This window comes from Apiospora kogelbergensis (assembly GCF_038363985.1).
Source record: "Apiospora kogelbergensis strain CBS 113332 chromosome Unknown utg000005l_segment0_segment0, whole genome shotgun sequence".
NCBI classification, from domain to species: Eukaryota; Fungi; Ascomycota; class Sordariomycetes; order Amphisphaeriales; family Apiosporaceae; genus Apiospora; species Apiospora kogelbergensis.
In genome coordinates, this window is record NW_027117422.1 from 1,839,618 (window position 1) to 1,857,163 (window position 17,546).

The following is a 17,546-nucleotide window of genomic DNA, read 5'->3' on the forward strand; positions in this document are numbered from 1 at the left end:
ATGATTCAATAGGAAAGAAAAGAAGAAAACAAGTGTCAACTTACTTTACCTGAGCCCCTGGCTGGTGATGTGTGCGTGGTCTGTGGAGATAATGTTTTGGGATGCCGAGAAGCCAGGAGTGTATCTTAGAGAGGCATGCACAGTGGCTTATATAGGCGCGGCTACCAGCAATGCAATTGTTCTCACCCGTTTGTCTATAGACAAAGCCACTCTGTTCTTCTATCTTTATTCCTAGCCTGCGACAATAGTGCTCATAGATTCTTTGTGTTTCCATGAATGCCTCACAAAGAAGGCCTATTTTAGAACCCTAACGTTCGTAGTCTGTAAAGCCATCAATTCTAATAGACTAGACTTCGGAGACTTCGCGATATTGGATCGGATTCTGTGCTGAGTCGTGAGGGGTTTATTCTTTTTGTTCGTATATTCATTTGCGGCCGCCTTATTATTATCAACCCTCTTACCCTCGCGATATAAGCTCATATAGTCCGCCGGTATGAAAATGTTTGCTAAGCCTATAATCTAACTACGTATGTTGAACCCCTGTCCCCGACTGGTCACTGGCGAAAGCAAACAACACCTTCCACTAAGGCAAGCTGCCGAAACTGTAGCTCCCTCATGGCAATGGACAAGAAGAGCCCTCATATTCGTACCACTCGACCTGTATGCCCATCCCCGCCAGATTCCGCACCTCGTCTGCGATCGACTCCTTTGCTTTGACCCGCGCCGCGTTCCACCGCCACTGGACCTCCTGCGCTGCGAGCAGCGCCTCCGTATCCATGTAGTCCCGCGCCGCTGTGGGCCCAATCAATGGCATGAACTTATGCAGACCGGGTCCCACGAGCACGAGCAGCCGAAACACGGAGCAGTCCCGCAGAAAACGGTGGCTGTTGGTGACGGCGTACCGGTTCTGGATCTCCCGCCGCCGCCGCCTTGGCACCTTATCTGCGAAGTTCGCCAGTGCGTTGCTCAGCGCCATGTACAGGAGGTGCGACTCGTCCTTGTACCCGTGCGTGGTGCCGCCGCCGTTGTAGCGTGAGCCGGGGCCGTAGTAGACGGAGAACCGGCTGTTCCATCTCGGTCCACCATTATCATTGTCTTTGTTGGTGGTAATTTGTTCGCCTTCTCCGTTGATGAACACAGCAATGGTGCGCTTCTGGGTCTCGGCTTGAGCGAGGTGTGCCGGGTGGTTTGCGGCTTCGTCAGGGCCTTCACTTCCCACCAGGTAGCTGAGCTGACATTGCGGGCAGTAGACGAACCAAGACTTCTCAGGGGCTGGGTTTGTGTCGCGTTGTGGCGGTTTATACTTCACCAGGTCTTGAGTCTCTGATATAGCGCCTTGCTTGGGTCTGTAAAGGTATAGTCCGGCCTGACTATAATCAGCAGCATTAAAGCGCGCTTGATCGCCAAATAGAGGCTGCGTGGCCCAGCTTTCTGGCAAGTCTATTTTACGATCTTTGATAATTTCGGCATCTTCCCATACTCCCTTCTCCGGATCGAGATGAAAGACGCACGATGGACAGTGGCTCTGTTGATGTTTTTGGCATATTTTCCGGTTACTCTTAACCTTTACCGGGCTCGGCTTGGGACTTCTGACCCTCCCGGTATCAGTGGTAGATTGGCTGAGCTGTGTAACTCCTGGGGAGTGTTTTTGGAAGTATATGTAACAGCCCGCTGAGAGTCTATTCCGCTTCGGGTGTGACATTAGTGGTATAACATCTTTAGTCTGAGGAGCCATCTGTTTCTCGAAACCCCCTACTCCAGACACCACCGACGTATTACCCTTTATGGTACAAGCTAGCATGTAAAGTAAGCCTCTCAATCTGGTTCGGGTGTGATCTCGCGATGTATTGCATTCCATTCTTGTTGTCGAAGGCAGGCGACTTGGATATCCAAATTTCCAACCTAGGTATACCGTCGATGGCCTTTTGGTCATGGCGAAACTTTGATGTCGATAAGCCTGTCACTTGAACGTTTGCCGGCCCAGCTTCCCCTTATGGCGGAATGAGTTTAAAATAGAGGTCAAAAAGCACGGCATGGGATATTGAGATTCTCTTATACGTCAGTCCTAGTCTAACGGCAATACCGAAGTGCAAACAATAAATGCGTAGCAGTCTCTAGGCAGTTCTATGCACTCCTTTATCCTTGTAAGAACTTCGATCACGCCCAGCAACCCCTGACTCAGATACAGGGCTTCTTTGTAGGAAGACTACGAGAACGAGACAGGATCGACTCAACCCCAGGAAGCCTGTGGAAACTGAAAGCCTCTGATTGGTGCTGGGGGGCCCCATTTGCAAATCCATGTAAAATGCTGCCCCCACAATATCTGGTGGCATCTTGGAGTCCAACTGGGACTGCAGCTGCCATTGACCAACTGCCACTGGTCATCATTCTATCTCAATATATACCAAGACTACTGCATGCCCTGCAATGGAGTGGCATGATTATGCCGGTTGCAAGAGACTGGACCTCGTAGACTTTGGCAATGGCCGAAGCTGCTTGGCCTGCGGCTCCATCGAACCCCGCTCCGTCAAGCCTCATCGCTCCGTTCTCCCACCAATCCGCCCGCAGTCCGAGATCCGCATCCTGCACCTGCAGCACGGCGCCTCCTTCGCTGACCCCATCGTCTGCGACGTCAGCGCCCAGGACCTGCGCTCCCTGCACCACGACGACTATGAAGCCGTGTCCTACACCTGGGCGGACGCGTCGGGCGACGCCACGAGGTGCCGGACCATCACTGTCGGCGGCCAGCCCTCGCCGTGACGGCCAGCTGCGAGACGGTGCTGCGTCGCCTCCGTCGCCAGTTCTCCAGCCGTCGCCTCTGGATTGACGCCGTCTGCATCGACCAGCAAAACGTCGAGGAGCGGGGCTGCCAGGTCCGCCTTATGCCGCGCATCTACTCGGGCGCCAAGGCCGTTCAGATCTACGTCGGGGAGCTCACGCCCCCGTCGCAGGCCTTCCTGGAAAGTCTTCTGTTGGCCAACGGGGAAAGCCATGGTGATGGTGATTCTCCTCATCTTGGTCGAAACAATTCGGGCCACAGCTACAAGGGTGTCCACCCGAATCTGATGGAGTTCGTTTCCAGACCATATTTTAGACGTGTCTGGATCCTTCAGGTCAGTGCGATTGAGACGTCCTACACCTAATTCCTCCACCTTGTGGCTACACCTACCCTCTTGCAGAAGCCACAACGGCAATCTTTCTGCGAGCAGTGGCCAGCGTTCTCTTCACCGGTAGAATGTTTGTGGCAGCCTCCAGCTCAGCATTGGCAAAGGCTGGTACGTCTAGTTGTTACGCGATAGCCGCGAGGCAAGATGTTTATCACTTTGCAGTTACTCACAGGCCAAGGTAGGTGTGGCCAAAACGTGAATAAGTCAGGTGTAGAGTACCCTTTGAATCAATGTCACATGCACTGATTAGTCGATGCAATGAACAGGAGGTTGCCCTTGCGAGAAAAGCTACTCTTATTTGTGGCAAGATATCCATTCCATGGTCACAGGTCAGTTCGGGTGAGATATCCAGGCTGGTCCAGGAGGAACAGGATGGGTTCTCGATCAGCAAATCGATGATACCGCCAAGCTTCAGTTTCTCACACTCCTTGTATTCAATACCTGGGCAAGAATTGAAGCTCTTGGACTTTGCCCGTCACTGCGTGGCTACAGATCCAAGGGATAAGATCTTCTCGCTTCTCGGTCTGATACCGGGAGGAAAGCTGGGCCCCGTGGCCGCTGATTATAGCCTTTCCGTTCCCGAGGTCTACATGAAGACGGCGATATACCTCGCTTCCCAGTACGGCTGGATGGCAGTCCTGTACAGGGCTGGGGTAGTCAATTCTTCGCAAGAAGGGATGCCCTCATGGGTGCCCGATTGGACCTGTCGCTTGCGAGGATACCCGCGCTTCTTCATCAATCTGCCACATCAACCGTACGAGGATGGGAAGTTGGACAAGGAAGCCAACACGCTCCAGCTGAGCTTCCTGCAGATTCCATCCAAAGCAAACACCTCATCTCACACAGCCAGGCTGATTGTTCGGGAGCCCGACCTAGTTAGCACCATGGGACATCGTATGTTCATACGCCGCGACGAAGATTGGGATACTTATGCAAAAGTCGTGGCGCTCGCAGCCGAATTCTACCATAATTATTCCACGACCACCGGCATGGATCTCTCCTCAATATCACCGGAAGTCGATCTGAACGGCATCAAGGTGCCAAAACTGCCCGAGGCCCCGATTCATGCCATCGTGCTACGCTTCAAAAACCGCAAGGAAATCGATGATAAGTTTGTCCTGGACAGCTGCGGCAGCTACAGCGGACCGGCTTTGTGGCCGTTTCTGTCCGCCGAGATTGCGGTGCAGATATTCACCATGACATTGACCGAGATGCACCACCACCAGGTGCTAGATCTGGTTGACTGCGAAAGTGAATGGAGTAAGGTAGAGGGCAATAATACATCTGACACCACCGGGAAGGGCGTCCATAGCACCACAGAATATCTGGTGTGCCGCATTGACAGACTTCAGGAGCTGAGTAAAGGTATCCGAACTTACCAACAACTAGAAGACCTCTGGATGAGAGAGTATCTGGCAGGCAACTTGCTGAAGCTCAAGCCAGACCCTGGAGGTAGCTGTTCTGACTCGGCCAATGACCCGGATCTTGTCCGCATCAACGACGGGCTCTGGAGGCTGTTGGTTCGCCGCTTCGTCCTGCAGGAGACCACAATCACACTTGTATAAATTGGGACTTACAGATTCGAGCCATAAACTGCTCGCTCGATAGAAACACCTACACATGTATCATGTGTTTCAACTGAAATATAGACGAGAGAGAAGAGGCGCTGGAAAAGTACATTAAACTACATGATAAGACTAAAGTCATACAGATTACCATGTACTGGGTGATTAGCAGTAGCTGTGAATTCAAATAAGTTTGCTCGCATCCGTGCAGGTGCCGGCGGCAGTCGTCTTGCCACCCTAATCGCTGCTGCTTGGTACCCCTATCTGACAGAGCCGGCTCGCCCTTTAGCTGATCCTCCGCATGCCAAAGATCGCACAATCTCATTTTATTTTCCCGTCCCGCCCTCGCGTTGCTATCAATCTACATGTATCCACTGCATTGATATGCGAAGCAGTATTGACCTCAGGCTGTGTACTAATCCTATCCTGTATTAATGGAAGTTGACACCCCTAAAACAAAACTTCATTACCTTTACGCCAAAGCAGTCATTTATATTTCACAAGGCGATAATTATGGACTCAATTCCCTCAAGCTCACGGGTTTAGATATTGTGCTGAGATATTGCAGTAAACATGCTCTAGCCCCTTGATTTTACACGATAGCACTGTACTAAGCAGTATGGCGTAGCATCGAGCCAACCAGGTTACAAGGAAGAAGGAGAAGATTGGGATCATTTTTATTGTCCAATAATCAACGAGTAATGCAGTTGTAGATGGCCTGCTAGGGGTGCGAGATGTATGTAACCACAATGTCACTGCCTCGCCGCCAAAGCCACCAGCGCTCTGAAAGGAACTAACCCCCCAACACTACCTGATATATTTAAGTTTCAATGCCTAGATGCTCATGAAATTTGTTCTAGATCTCATGTACAACCTTGGCATACCATATATCTTCAGAAAACTTGACTAGACGTAGCACAACCGCATGTATTCCCCACACCTCGGGCCCAACTATCGCGAACCCCGGGCCGTCCATATTCGGCACACCCGCGAGAGAACAGAACCGGAAAAATTACAGGGCTGGCCTCCCGACACCTGAGCTCCCATGTACATAAAGGTGCGGCCTTGGCCTCTCTGCACCGCAGCAAACACGATCTCCGTGAGAGACACGTGCCACCCAACCTACCAAAAGCACGATGTACTTCAATACCGCAGCTCTTGCCGCGTTACTGCTGCCGTCGGCCAGCTTGGCGAACGCGAAGCCATGTCATCCCTGCTCGCCCAAGCCGCCGGCCTTCATCCTAGCCGGCGACTCCACCACGGCAGTGCAGGCGCCCGGCGGCGGTGGCTGGGGCAACGGCTTCCTTTCGTTCTTGCAGTCGCCACCGGCATGGGGCGTCAATAAGGGCCATAACGGGGCTACGACGGTGTCTTTCGTCAAGGGCGGCGACTGGGCCACCGTGACGCAGCTGATCGACGAGAAGAACGCGGAGGGGTTCCAGGTCTGGGTGACAATACAGTTTGGGCACAATGATCAGGTAGGTTAGGCAGGGAAGAGCCCGAGTGATATGCTATGGTGGCTCTTGGGCGCTGCCCACACATCTGAGCACAATGTTATCACTGAGTATTATCTCAATGGGTGCCCGCAAAACCACACGGTAACTGACGATACCACCAGAAACCTGATAAGAACATCTCTCTGTCTCAGTACACCCACAACCTCGTCAACCTGGCCCGCACCGTCCGCAAGCACGACGGCCACGCCATCCTCCTAACCCCTTTGACCCGGCGCAGCTTCCCCGCCGACTCCCCGCATAACGCGACCGACAGCCTCCACAACGAGCGGCTGCACACCATTGCGGCGGCCGAGAAGTCCGGCACCCCCTACCTGGACCTGAACGCGGCTTCGCTCAAGTACGTCAACAGCATCGGCCGTGACGCAGCGCACGCGTACGACCTGAAGGAGGGCGACCTCACGCACCTGAACGACTGGGGCAGCGTCGTGTTTGGGCACATGGTCGCGGACCTGCTGCTCGAGAGCGAGGCGGGCAGGTGCCTGGGCTCATGGATCCGGCGGAACGAGACGCTGAGTTGGGCGATTCGGGAGGGGGTGCCAGCCTGAGTCTAGGGAGAACATTAAGGAGGCGGGGATGTTTGTGTGTGCAAAAAGGCAAAGAGAGGCTAGGAGAGGAAGTTGACACTGAAGTAGGAAGGCGGTTAGTTCAAGGCGGCTTCAATTCGCATCAGAAGGGAAAGGTTAGGTTAGATTGATCATCTTTCGTGGTTGAGAGATAACACAAGCTCTATGTCAAACACTGGTCACAAAATACACCGGCTGAGCGAGGATCCGAGGTTGGCTGATCTGTTTCTCGCAGAACCCATTCAATGGTTTCGCTTACCGTCACCCGCAACTCCTGACCTCCCTCGGGGCCGTGTGATGTGTGCGGAAATAAGCAAAAGATGCAGCTATAAGAACAAGATTTGACTCGTAGCTAGACAGTTTGCAGGTTGAGCTTGCTAGCTTGGTTCAACTACCAAGTTGGCAAGAGTTTAATAAGCAATGATCCCATACTGAATAAGCCCCTGCCGGATGCTTGGTTTAAGCCACATGGTGGGAGTCAATCTTGATCACGATGGCATCAGGCCACAGAGGGTTGGGCCCGCGAACCCCTACTTATTTTAAACGTGAATCCGCAACTCAAAAGTGTAGCTACTTAGGGATCCAGCGAAGCATAAGCCATCAGTGGCAGCAAGATAGAGCCCGACTACGAGTGCGAGCCAAAGAAATGTTCACGGCATAGAAGTGTTGGTATCATGAGATGTCACGTTTGTCCGTGTGATGTTTGTATAATCCAATAAATATCAAAAGCCCAGTTCCGAGCCACGCAAGATTGCTATGCGTAAATTGAGTACATACAACTCCTCCATTTCCGTCCATGGTCAAGTACGTAAAAGACATGTTCGATACAATGCCCAGCCACGTACAGCTAAAATGTGCCTCATTTTCCGATTCTTTTATCAATCCATCCCGGAAAGTGATGCCACGCCCACATTGAAACCAAAGAAGCCCTAGTGTAAATCTCTCCAAGCGTGTATAGAGAGAATAAATGAAGTCCGAGAAAAGGTAAGTGTGCGTGCGGAGATCAGCAAGCAGACAAAGAATCCAAGCTTGGGTAAATATACAAGGCGCTGATTAATCTGCCAAAAGGGTATATGCTGCATCTCACGCAAGCGGTTCGTGAGAGTAAGAAAATCGTAGTTCGTAGATGTGGTGATGTGCTTGTCAAGCGACACATGCGTGGTAGTGTGGAGAAGGGGTCCGTGAAGGAATATCGGTATCGGTAGAAAGGAAATCGGTCAAGTAGTCAGTCCTACTAGTGATGTGGTGGAATGCCGATCTTGGTATCTCGGCTCCATGGGATGCTTGGTGAACCCCACACCCTGGCTATCCCATCTCCCTCGGCATCGCTCTTTTTTTGTTTTCCCCGGAACACCAAACTTTTTTCTTAGTATGCTTCCCCGCGTCGTTCATCTCGTCTTTTCCTCATCGCCATTTTCTAATGGCCCGTCATCTTGACATCCGTCTTGCCATCGTCAATAGGGAAATGCGGCAGCCGTGGCCCCTCGAGGAGCTCTTCACGTTGCTGCCTCCTCTTTCGGCCTAGTCTCTCGCACCACTCCTCGGCACTGACAATAGTGCCGTCCAGAACACCAGAAACCTGGGCCATCATGTCAAGGCCCTCTTTGGCGAGGACGAGGACCTTCTGCACACCCTCGCGCATCTCCTTCTCCTTGGCAATGCCAGCCTCTTCCGCAGACAGGTCGCCCTGCTGGGCTTCTCTGGCCATCCTCGGCCATGGAGGCAATGCGGAAGCGTTGAGGCAGGCTGGTCAGGTGGCGTCGAACAAGAATGCGGGCGTTATCTGGCAGAGCACCGCCGGCATATTTGCTAACTGTGCTAATGACATCTTGGAGAGTCTTTAGAACATCGGCTCTCAAGGCATTGATCCGTGCCGCAACTCGCTGTTGCTCAGCACTGTCTGCTGCCCTGCTGGACCCATCCATGGCCTGATCACCGCTTGAACGATCCATGACCGATTTTAATGAGTTGATAACGTTTCCAATGTGAACATTAGCCCAACGCAGCCAGCTGAGGCAATACTTTAGGCTTCTCAAACTCTCTTCGCTCATTGCGATACTCAGGCCTGAAGTGGACATGATGAGTCGCGATTGCCAGGCCGATGTGCTTGTCGGTCGCGGTTCAGATTGCTCCGTATAAGCTGGGGATCGGTATTCGTCGTACGCGGGTAGCGTGTCGATGGTGCTTGCAACAGACAGCCGGCGATCGTGGGGGTCGTTGGTCGCCCTTGGAGTCACTGCCCCCGACATTTGTTCGTCTTGGTCCATCTCTTCCGAACCCGTATCGACTTTCCGTCTCTTATTCGAAGTTCCATAGTCGCCAGCTTCCAAATCTGAGCCGTGGGATTTATGTCTTCGGCCTCCGCCCAGGAACCAGCGCACGCTTCCTTCCACTCCTGTTTTTCGACCCACAGTACCAACGGTATTCGCAATGGGTGTCACGTACCCCTCGACATATTCGGCGCCCGACTTGAAGCGTGGAGAGTAGTTCTTTCCAGCGACGTAGGCTGATTGTGTGCCCTCAATTACATTTCCGAGGAGTGGATGGTTCGTCGTAAGCAGTTGTAGAAGAGGCTCTGGCGGTATGTTCGATTGTGATCTGGGCGTCGACGGTAACGTTGTATTGTGATCTGGTGGTGAAGAAACGAAGTCTGCACATAACAGTAAGGGGTTAGTATCTAACATGGCAACACGTCTGGCTGCGGATCCGACCCCGATGGTAGAACTGACCTGCTCTCAAATCGCCAAGAGCTTCAGCAGCAAGCCTCACATCTGGGTCATCTAGACTGACGCTGCTTGCCCTACCCGTTTCGTATTGATCCGGTGAAGCCGCGCTCGAGACGCTGCTGTTTGTTGAGTCCCCTTCCATCTGCATTGGCTCTGCACCTTGCGCATGGCTTGGGGCGTAGTAAGCTGTCAGAGGGTTGAGGCTTGGCCAGTGAGTTTCCTGCGGTCGTTGAGGGACTGCAACTGCTATCGAGGATGATGATGACGCTGTCGCTGCTAACGGTGGAGCTGGAGGTTTGTAGGTGGGAACCGGCGGGATAGACGGGTGAGACGGAGCCAGCGACGAGCCGTACGGAGGCGACGGCGAGGCGGTTAGGGATGATAGAGATGGTAGAGTGTGCTTCTTCTGGTCGTCGTTGGCAATGCCAGTGAAGGTGTGGATCGGGGCGAGTTCCGTCTTGGGAGTGTCGGGGAAGACAAGGGCTTTGTGGTCGTGATGGTGAGTTTGAGCATATGATGGTGGAGGATACAGTGGAAGCTTAAAGGTACGATCGAATGTTTTGAAAGCCGCAGGGTCACTTGAGGGAGCTTGTTGTCGACGGTCTTGGTGCAAAATGACAGGCTTCTGATCCAGAGGGTGATGAGTCGCAGCGGTAGTCGAGGTAAAATCAACAGTGTTTGCCGGCCGGGGCAACATGTGATTCTGCTCCATGGTGGGTTGTTTGGTGGTATGCGCCGGTGCTTATTTGTTGTGGCATCAGCGCGTAGACAACCGAGTAATAAACCGATCAATCAGGCCAGGAGGCGCAGAGAGTAACAGCAGCGAACTCAACTCAAGCCTGAAGCGCCTTCCTTCTTTTGGGGTGGGAAGATGCCTCTAGCTTGCCAGTCTATTCACTGAATACTGAATGAAATCATTTGGGGCCAGTCCGAGGAGAAAAGGCTCGAGCGACCAAAGTTGGCACCGTCCGAACAACCCAGGTATTCCCGAGGCGCTCTTCGCAAAACGTCTGCCGCAGTCGGTCCCGACCCGAGGAGATTGTTGGATTATAGTCCCTGACTCGTGCTTGTGTGTGGAAAGGGAATACAACTTATCGGGCACGACAGTATGGGGATTTGGTATATAAGCGGAGAAATGCTCGTGTGGGCTTTGCTGCCTTCTCTTACTTGGTACACGTGCAATTGGGAAAAGAAAAGACTGAGCATGCGCTCATGCATGCAGCGCTCAGGGAGACGGGAAGGTTCACCCAGTCTCAGAACTGGGGTGGGGATGGTAATAATAGGTAGTAGTCGGTAGCAGTGGCGATAGTAGTAGTACACAGCAGAAGTAAAACGGAAAGGGAAGATGATGATGGTATGGCTATCACGAGACGATGATGCCAGGTCCAGAGCCAATCTAGTTCTCCCTCTCAACGAAAAGGCGTGGGGGGTGCAGTTTGCTTATGAAAATGGGCAGAACGGTAGCCGGTTAGCAGCGTAATGGTCGAACTGGTCCCGCTGAACAGTTCAGATTGAGCAGGCCCAGCACGAAACGGGCTCCAAGTCGTGCAGTAGTTGATGATGAGATGGGATTAATTAAGAACGGGCGACGAGGGTGGTGTGTGATTGACCAGTCAGGGAAAATCTGGGGGCGGCAAACCACCGGCAGCAGGGCAAGTGCAAGTGTGAGACAGGGACATGGTGGTGCTTCCCCCGTCTTTAGGCCCGTCCCTACGTCCCTACGTCCCTACGGTCTGCTGCTCCTTCCAATCAACCAGCGACAACCAGCATCATGTGGCAGTCGCATAGTCCCATCACCGTACCAGACACTACGTTGGGCTATGTAACTAATTCCATGTGGTAGCACCGTCAGAGAAGGATCTCCTCCCCTCCAGACTGCCTTTCTGAGTTGATCATATGCCCTGCTCCCTGAAAATGCGACTGACATGACTCGATTTGGTCCCTTGATGTACCTTCTCATCTGGGCAAGAAATCAACAATGGCAACCCTTCTGTATCCCAGATTGACGTAGACGGTGGGTTAAGCGATCTGCTTGTGAAAGAAAAAACCACACCACCCACCACCTCCCTCTCTTACTGGTGCAGACGTAGCCGGTCGTCGTCGTGTTGCATGTAGGGTCCGAGGTTAGCAGGTCCCAGCTACAGGGGGAAATGCTCAGGTGCGCTGTTCCAGTGGAGTAAAACCTCGACAAGTAGCGTGCTGGTTGCCCCATCCTTTTTAGGGGCGCACTCTGGCTTCCATGTGAAAGGACATGATTCTTCGTCGCTTCTTCTGGGAGGATGGCAGATGGGGCACAACCGTCAAGCCGTTCCAACTTCCAACAGATTCGGGCGGAAGTGATCGACCATTTCCACTGCGCCAGCCCGGTTGTTCCAGATTTGAGATTCCACGCACCAGCTGAAGATGTCTTGAACAGATTCCCGTTTTAGACGCGCAACTATATTTACAAACCGGCATCCTTCCTCATGCATACCGTAATATTAATTGAAAAAAGGAGGCAGCCAGCACCAATGGCCATTGCCCCGAACAGCAACGGCGCTGTCACAATTTGTGATTGCGCCCCTGATAGCCAGTCCTCGACGCGCGCCATGCTGCTGCCAGGGCTGTTTCCGTTATGACATCGAAAGTCGGCCATGACCTGACGGGACGGGTACTTACACAAGGCAAGGCAGGGCAATGCACGTGTTTGGTGTGTGTGTTTAATCTGAGGGAGATGCAGCCAAGGCGTGGGCTTTTTTTCTGCGGAACCGGCTGCTAGACCAGACCCGATCACATGCGACAGACTAAAAACTGCTCTATGTAGAGATGTACAAATACATCGCATGTCTTATGTCTTTCAAGCAATCTTGGAGATCAGTCTCCACCAAAGACCGGCAGTGCGGGTATCTGATTCGCCAGACTGTTGTAAGGATGGTCCACATGAAGCAATACAAAGAAGTGCAAAAACCCGTCCGACCTGCCGTCTAGGAGAAGGAAAAAAAGCATCTGACAATCACCGATCAGTACCGTTTTTACCGGTGGCTGTTGCTATTCGCTGTCTAGTGTCTAGTGTCTATTGGACTGTATTTTTGTGTGTACTATTTACAATCCCGACGTCGGATATCGGCCGGCTTTAAGATGTTTGTGATCAACTCGATTGGACCTGCCTAAGGCAGACTATATCTGATATGGATATTGGTACTAGGGGTTGCATGAAGTTTGCCTGTGAAAAAGTTGCGTTTCGAGTTCGTCTTCGCTGACCACAAAGGATTCTAAGCATTGCTTACGCAGATTCGGAACCTCACTCGGTCAGACATGAGAAGCACAGAACCTACTCTCAATTGTCTGTCTGCCTCCTTCCTCAACACCGAGAATGTTGGGGAGAAAATGCTGAAAAGAGGATCTGGTGAAACAGGATCATCTGATAAAGCCCTGATGTTGCACCGACACCACTAACGAATCTGTCTACCAAGGATCCAGATCTAGATCTGGGATGTTTAGTAAAGCTCCGTTCATTCGGCGGTAAGACGTCGCCCGATAATCACGACATAACGGCTTCAAACTATGGCAGCCGGCGCGGTGGTACGATGTGACATTTTCAGGTGACTTCGGTACCGCGTACCGCAAGGCCGCCTACTTGCAGCCGACAATATTTCGCATTGGCAGGTAAAGTCAGGTGACACGTCCCTGAGCTATGCAGCTGATAATAGATCTAGCTGTTCCGCTGGCGCAGAAGCAAATAAGATCGCAACAGCGAAGCAAAGCATCAACTCGTTACGACAAAACTCCGGTACAGAATTATTGTCCAGAAGCTCAAGTCTACGTGCACATAGAAAAAAACTGCTAATCAATTTAATGGTGATGTCTGATCCCTCTGACGCCGCCAAAAGCAAGAGAGAAATTGCTCGGGCAGCTCTTATGGTACCATATTCAATTGAATCCTTCTCCGCACCTCGAAATCGCAAACCACTTCCACGTCAATCTCAATGGTCCAGCAGAATGCCGGCATTGTGAAGGTTAAGAAGTCGTGCACTGTCTAATGGATGCGTTGTGTAAAGAAAGAAAGAAAACCAGAAAAGTTTCCGCAAATTTTGGTGAAGTTATAGGCCTGGATTTGCTTTGGGGGCTCCACCTTCCTGCGATAGCTGATAGATGATAGCTGCAGCTTATCCAGTCCATCACGTGAGCCCGGCTGCTAAGATGTGGTCTGTGCCTCCCCTTGAGCTCGTCACGTCCACTCCTAATTACGTGGGGTCAATCTGGCCTGCTCAGGTGTTACTGAGGTTAGAAGGGTCCCAGCTTGTGTATTGACAGCTAATTGCGGCTGTTTCGACAAACAACTAATACCAGGCTGCCGCATTCGACCTCGATAAACACCAAATTCGAGCATCGAGACGCATGAATTAACGTCTTTGGCATCTATTGTCTGGCCTGAGTGCCAATTGGCGTCCTCTTATAGCATCACGAACATACACCCCTTACCGCCAAGCTCACGACCAACATGGCTTCCGCGTTGTTCTTCCTCGACCTCAAGGGCAAGGTATGCGACAATGATTATCAGACATATCCAAATATCGGGGACTAGCAACTGACTACTGTAGACCCTTCTTGCCCGAAACTACCGTGGTGATATTCCCATGTCTGCGGTCGAGAAGTTCCCTGTTCTCCTTAGCGACGCCGAAGAGGAATCATCTGCCGTGCCGCCATGTTTCTCCCACGAGGGTGTTAACGTAGGTTATCTACAAATCCTATCTAATTAGCCTCCTTCTCACACTTGATAGTATCTCTACATCCGACACAACAACCTATACCTCCTCGCCCTGACGAAGCGCAACACGAACGCAGCCGAGATACTGCTATTCCTGCACAAGATAGTGGAAGTGTTTACAGAGTACTTCAAGGCCCTTGAGGAGGAATCGATTCGCGACAACTTCGTCATCATCTACGAGTTGCTGGATGAGATGATGGACTTTGGCTACCCGCAGACGACCGAATCCAAGATCTTGCAAGAGTACATCACACAAGAGTCGCACAAGCTCGAGGTTCAAGCGCGCCCGCCCATCGCAGTCACCAATGCCGTGTCATGGCGTTCCGAGGGTATTCGGTATAGGAAGAACGAAGTATTCTTGGACGTTGTGGAGAGCCTCAACCTCCTGGTGTCGGCGAACGGCAACGTGCTGCGATCTGAGATTCTGGGCGCCATCAAGATGAAGTGCTACCTCTCGGGCATGCCCGAGCTGCGGCTGGGTTTGAACGACAAAGTCATGTTCGAGACGACCGGACGGACGACGCGCGGCAAAGCCATCGAGATGGAGGATGTCAAGTTTCATCAGTGCGTGCGATTATCACGCTTCGAAAACGACCGCACCATCTCCTTCATTCCCCCAGACGGCGAGTTCGAGCTTATGAGCTACCGCCTCAACACACAAGTGAAGCCCTTGATCTGGGTGGAGTGTGTGGTAGAAAGCCACTCCGGCTCTCGGATAGAGTACATGCTTAAGGCGCGCGCGCAGTTCAAGAGGAGGAGCACAGCCAACAACGTCGAGATTATCGTGCCGGTGCCTGACGATGCCGACTCGCCCCGTTTCCGCACCAACGTCGGAAGCGTCCACTACGCCCCGGAGCAGAGCGCCATCGTGTGGAAGATCAAACAGTTTGGTGGCCAGAAGGAATTCTTAATGAGGGCTGAGCTGGGCTTGCCCAGTGTACGCGGAGACGACGAGCATGGTGGTGGCATGACGGGTGGTTTCGGTGGCAGTATGGGCGGTGTGAGCGCTGGCAAGGGTGCCAAGCGACCGATCCAGGTCAAGTTCGAGATCCCCTACTTCACGACAAGTGGTATCCAAGTACGATACCTCAAGATTACTGAGCCCAAGGTGAGTCTCCGCATATTTACCAACTATTGCTGCAACGTTACTGACAAGTCACAAGTTACAATACCCATCCTTGCCATGGGTGCGGTACATTACACAATCTGGAGATATCGCTGTGCGTTTGCCAGATGCTGTATGATAATGGACGAGATAACGTTGGAGGGAGACCTTTCCTATCTGTACGACAAGCGCTAAGGAGGCAAGGCTAGAAAAACGCGACAGGTATGGCGATAGGCCCGAATGCGAAGATTATGATGGAGAGCACAGAACGCCTATTGAGGATTAGAAACTCCAATGACCACATCCTCGTCAATTTTATCTGCTACAAGCATGCTTGACATGAGCCTCGTATCGATCGATCGCTACCTACCGACATGACCGCAAAAGCTGAAGCCGATGCCCAGCATCTCAAGTGCTCAGTCCATGGGTCGAATAGATCAGTCAACTTCAATAAGTCTTCTCAGCGGGCACATTGCTCAGCTTGGTTGGAGTATTTTTTTCTTTGTCTTTTCTCACCGAATGTCTCGGTGCTTTGACCAATGGTTCGTATTCTCCAATCTCTCCCAGCACTGGGTGTTTAAATAGGAGCTTATCTATGTGACAGTCATATGCCGCCAGGTAGGTCACCAGATGGCTTATGCAGAACTTTCTACTTTCTAGATGCTCAGATATGACGAACAATCCTCTCCTCCGTGATTAGCTTTGATGTTGCTATCATTTCTGACACCTCGCCATCGAAATGTACCTATCAAGTCACCTTAGTCAGCGTTGTGATATTTCAGGGGGTTGTCAACTCCGTTTGCTGCCCTTTAGGACTTGAATTATTCCGCGCTCTCTGCTGATAGACGTGTGTCGCCTCCCGCCTACGTACCCTTGTCATTACATGCGCCCAGCTTGTCTTGACTGCCGTCGCTTCAGGGGTAATGCACTACCCTCGTCGATTCGGCATCCAGCAGAGCATTTTCATGTCCTGAATTGCAAGGATGCGTAAACACCTGACAGTGTTGGAGGTAAAATCGTTGATGTTGGGAAGATTTCGAAATTCATACTGCCTCCCTGTGGCTGGAGTCCAAGGAGGCAGTTCAAGAGAAATGATTATATCGAGGCGTTACTACCAATACTCTAGCGAACTGTGCCAGCAGCCTATCACCAACCCCCTACAGGTTTACTAACCATTAGTCGGTTGCTGGCATAAGGGCTCGGTTCCTAACCATTTGCACGTCCTAAACTCTGTCACATGCAGCAATTCTATCAGGCTTAGCAAGGCTGATTTGGTGAAATGCAACCAGCCGACTATCACCAAACGGGTACTGTAGTTGCGGGATACAGGCCAAGAAGCCCTGTCAAGAGAAACGATGGACGAGAAGCATACAGCCAATGTTGAATAGTTCCTTATGGCGTTGTTGTTTCTGAAGTTTCCCTGTTCCTTGCTGCTAACAGTTTGGCATATTGACAGGTCGTCAAGTCGCCCCCCAGGCAGTAAGCTCATATATTCATATATGTTATTTCTCACATACGCTACTCCACTATATGTCTCAGGAGAGTGATACTTGCCTATTGGGCAATGGGACTCCAAGCAAAGTTGGAGGGGAGGGGTCCTGGTATGTCGACGAGACTCACCGATCACAACTATCTGAATTACCTCGATGTTCCAACCTTCTCAAGTATCAGCAAGCTTCTCTGTTTCATTCTGTTCATCACCTGTCGCAGACTCTCCTCAAAGCATCTTCCCATCATATCAACATTTTCACAACGCCTATCAAGCCCTTACTACTTCAAACTTCCCCCTTATTGTCGTCTTTCGCACACATCATCACCATGCATCTGATCAACACCAATACTTTCCTCTTGGAGTCCATCTACACCCAGGTTCCCTATGCGATACTCTCGCACACCTGGGGCCCCGAGGAGATCTCCTTCCAGGAGTGGGAGGTAGTCCATGACTCCGGCGCGATCCAGGGCCAATGCCCGCACACGCAGAAGATGTCCCGGCCCAATGTTATCCGCAAGAAGGGCTACGAGAAAGTTATCAGCGCGTGCCAGCAGGCTGCCCGAGACGGAATTAAGTATCTCTGGTGTGACACCAATTGCATTGATAAGACAAGTTCGGCAGAGCTGAGCGAGGCCATCAACTCGATGTTGTAAGTTCCGCTCTT

General features: G+C 51.8%; 6 protein-coding genes across 6 annotated transcripts; 4 read left to right on the top strand and 2 right to left on the bottom strand.

The window, feature by feature from the left end:
* Positions 1–613: 613 nt before the first annotated feature.
* Positions 614–2,333, bottom strand: PG998_007189 (uncharacterized protein; the record flags this gene model as incomplete). The annotated part of the gene is made up of 2 exons (XM_066874005.1): positions 614–1,366; positions 2,319–2,333. The coding sequence occupies 2 exons, from the start codon at positions 2,331–2,333 to the stop codon at positions 614–616; spliced, it is 768 nt and encodes a 255-aa protein (XP_066729950.1).
* Positions 2,334–2,427: 94 nt separating this feature from the next.
* On the top strand, positions 2,428–4,732 carry PG998_007190 (heterokaryon incompatibility protein-domain-containing protein; the record flags this gene model as incomplete). The annotated part of the gene is made up of 4 exons (XM_066874006.1): positions 2,428–2,720; positions 2,768–3,113; positions 3,235–3,275; positions 3,418–4,732. 4 exons carry the CDS (start codon positions 2,428–2,430, stop codon positions 4,730–4,732), a joined length of 1,995 nt encoding a protein of 664 aa, XP_066729951.1.
* A 1,136-nt stretch (positions 4,733–5,868) lies between these two features.
* Positions 5,869–6,794, top strand: PG998_007191 (carbohydrate esterase family 12 protein; the record flags this gene model as incomplete). Its single annotated transcript, XM_066874007.1, has 2 exons — positions 5,869–6,210; positions 6,351–6,794. 2 exons carry the CDS (start codon positions 5,869–5,871, stop codon positions 6,792–6,794), a joined length of 786 nt encoding a protein of 261 aa, XP_066729952.1.
* A 1,435-nt stretch (positions 6,795–8,229) lies between these two features.
* Positions 8,230–10,250, bottom strand: PG998_007192 (transcription factor Opi1-domain-containing protein; the record flags this gene model as incomplete). The annotated part of the gene is given in 3 exon segments (XM_066874008.1): positions 8,230–8,478; positions 8,492–9,462; positions 9,542–10,250. 3 exon segments carry the CDS (start codon positions 10,248–10,250, stop codon positions 8,230–8,232), a joined length of 1,929 nt encoding a protein of 642 aa, XP_066729953.1.
* A 3,768-nt stretch (positions 10,251–14,018) lies between these two features.
* Positions 14,019–15,529, top strand: PG998_007193 (clathrin assembly protein AP47; the record flags this gene model as incomplete). Its single annotated transcript, XM_066874009.1, has 4 exons — positions 14,019–14,057; positions 14,119–14,247; positions 14,299–15,393; positions 15,449–15,529. 4 exons carry the CDS (start codon positions 14,019–14,021, stop codon positions 15,527–15,529), a joined length of 1,344 nt encoding a protein of 447 aa, XP_066729954.1.
* A 1,679-nt stretch (positions 15,530–17,208) lies between these two features.
* Positions 17,209–17,535, top strand: PG998_007194 (uncharacterized protein; the record flags this gene model as incomplete). The annotated part of the gene is made up of 1 exon (XM_066874010.1): positions 17,209–17,535. One exon carries the CDS (start codon positions 17,209–17,211, stop codon positions 17,533–17,535), a length of 327 nt encoding a protein of 108 aa, XP_066729955.1.
* Positions 17,536–17,546: the final 11 nt, after the last annotated feature.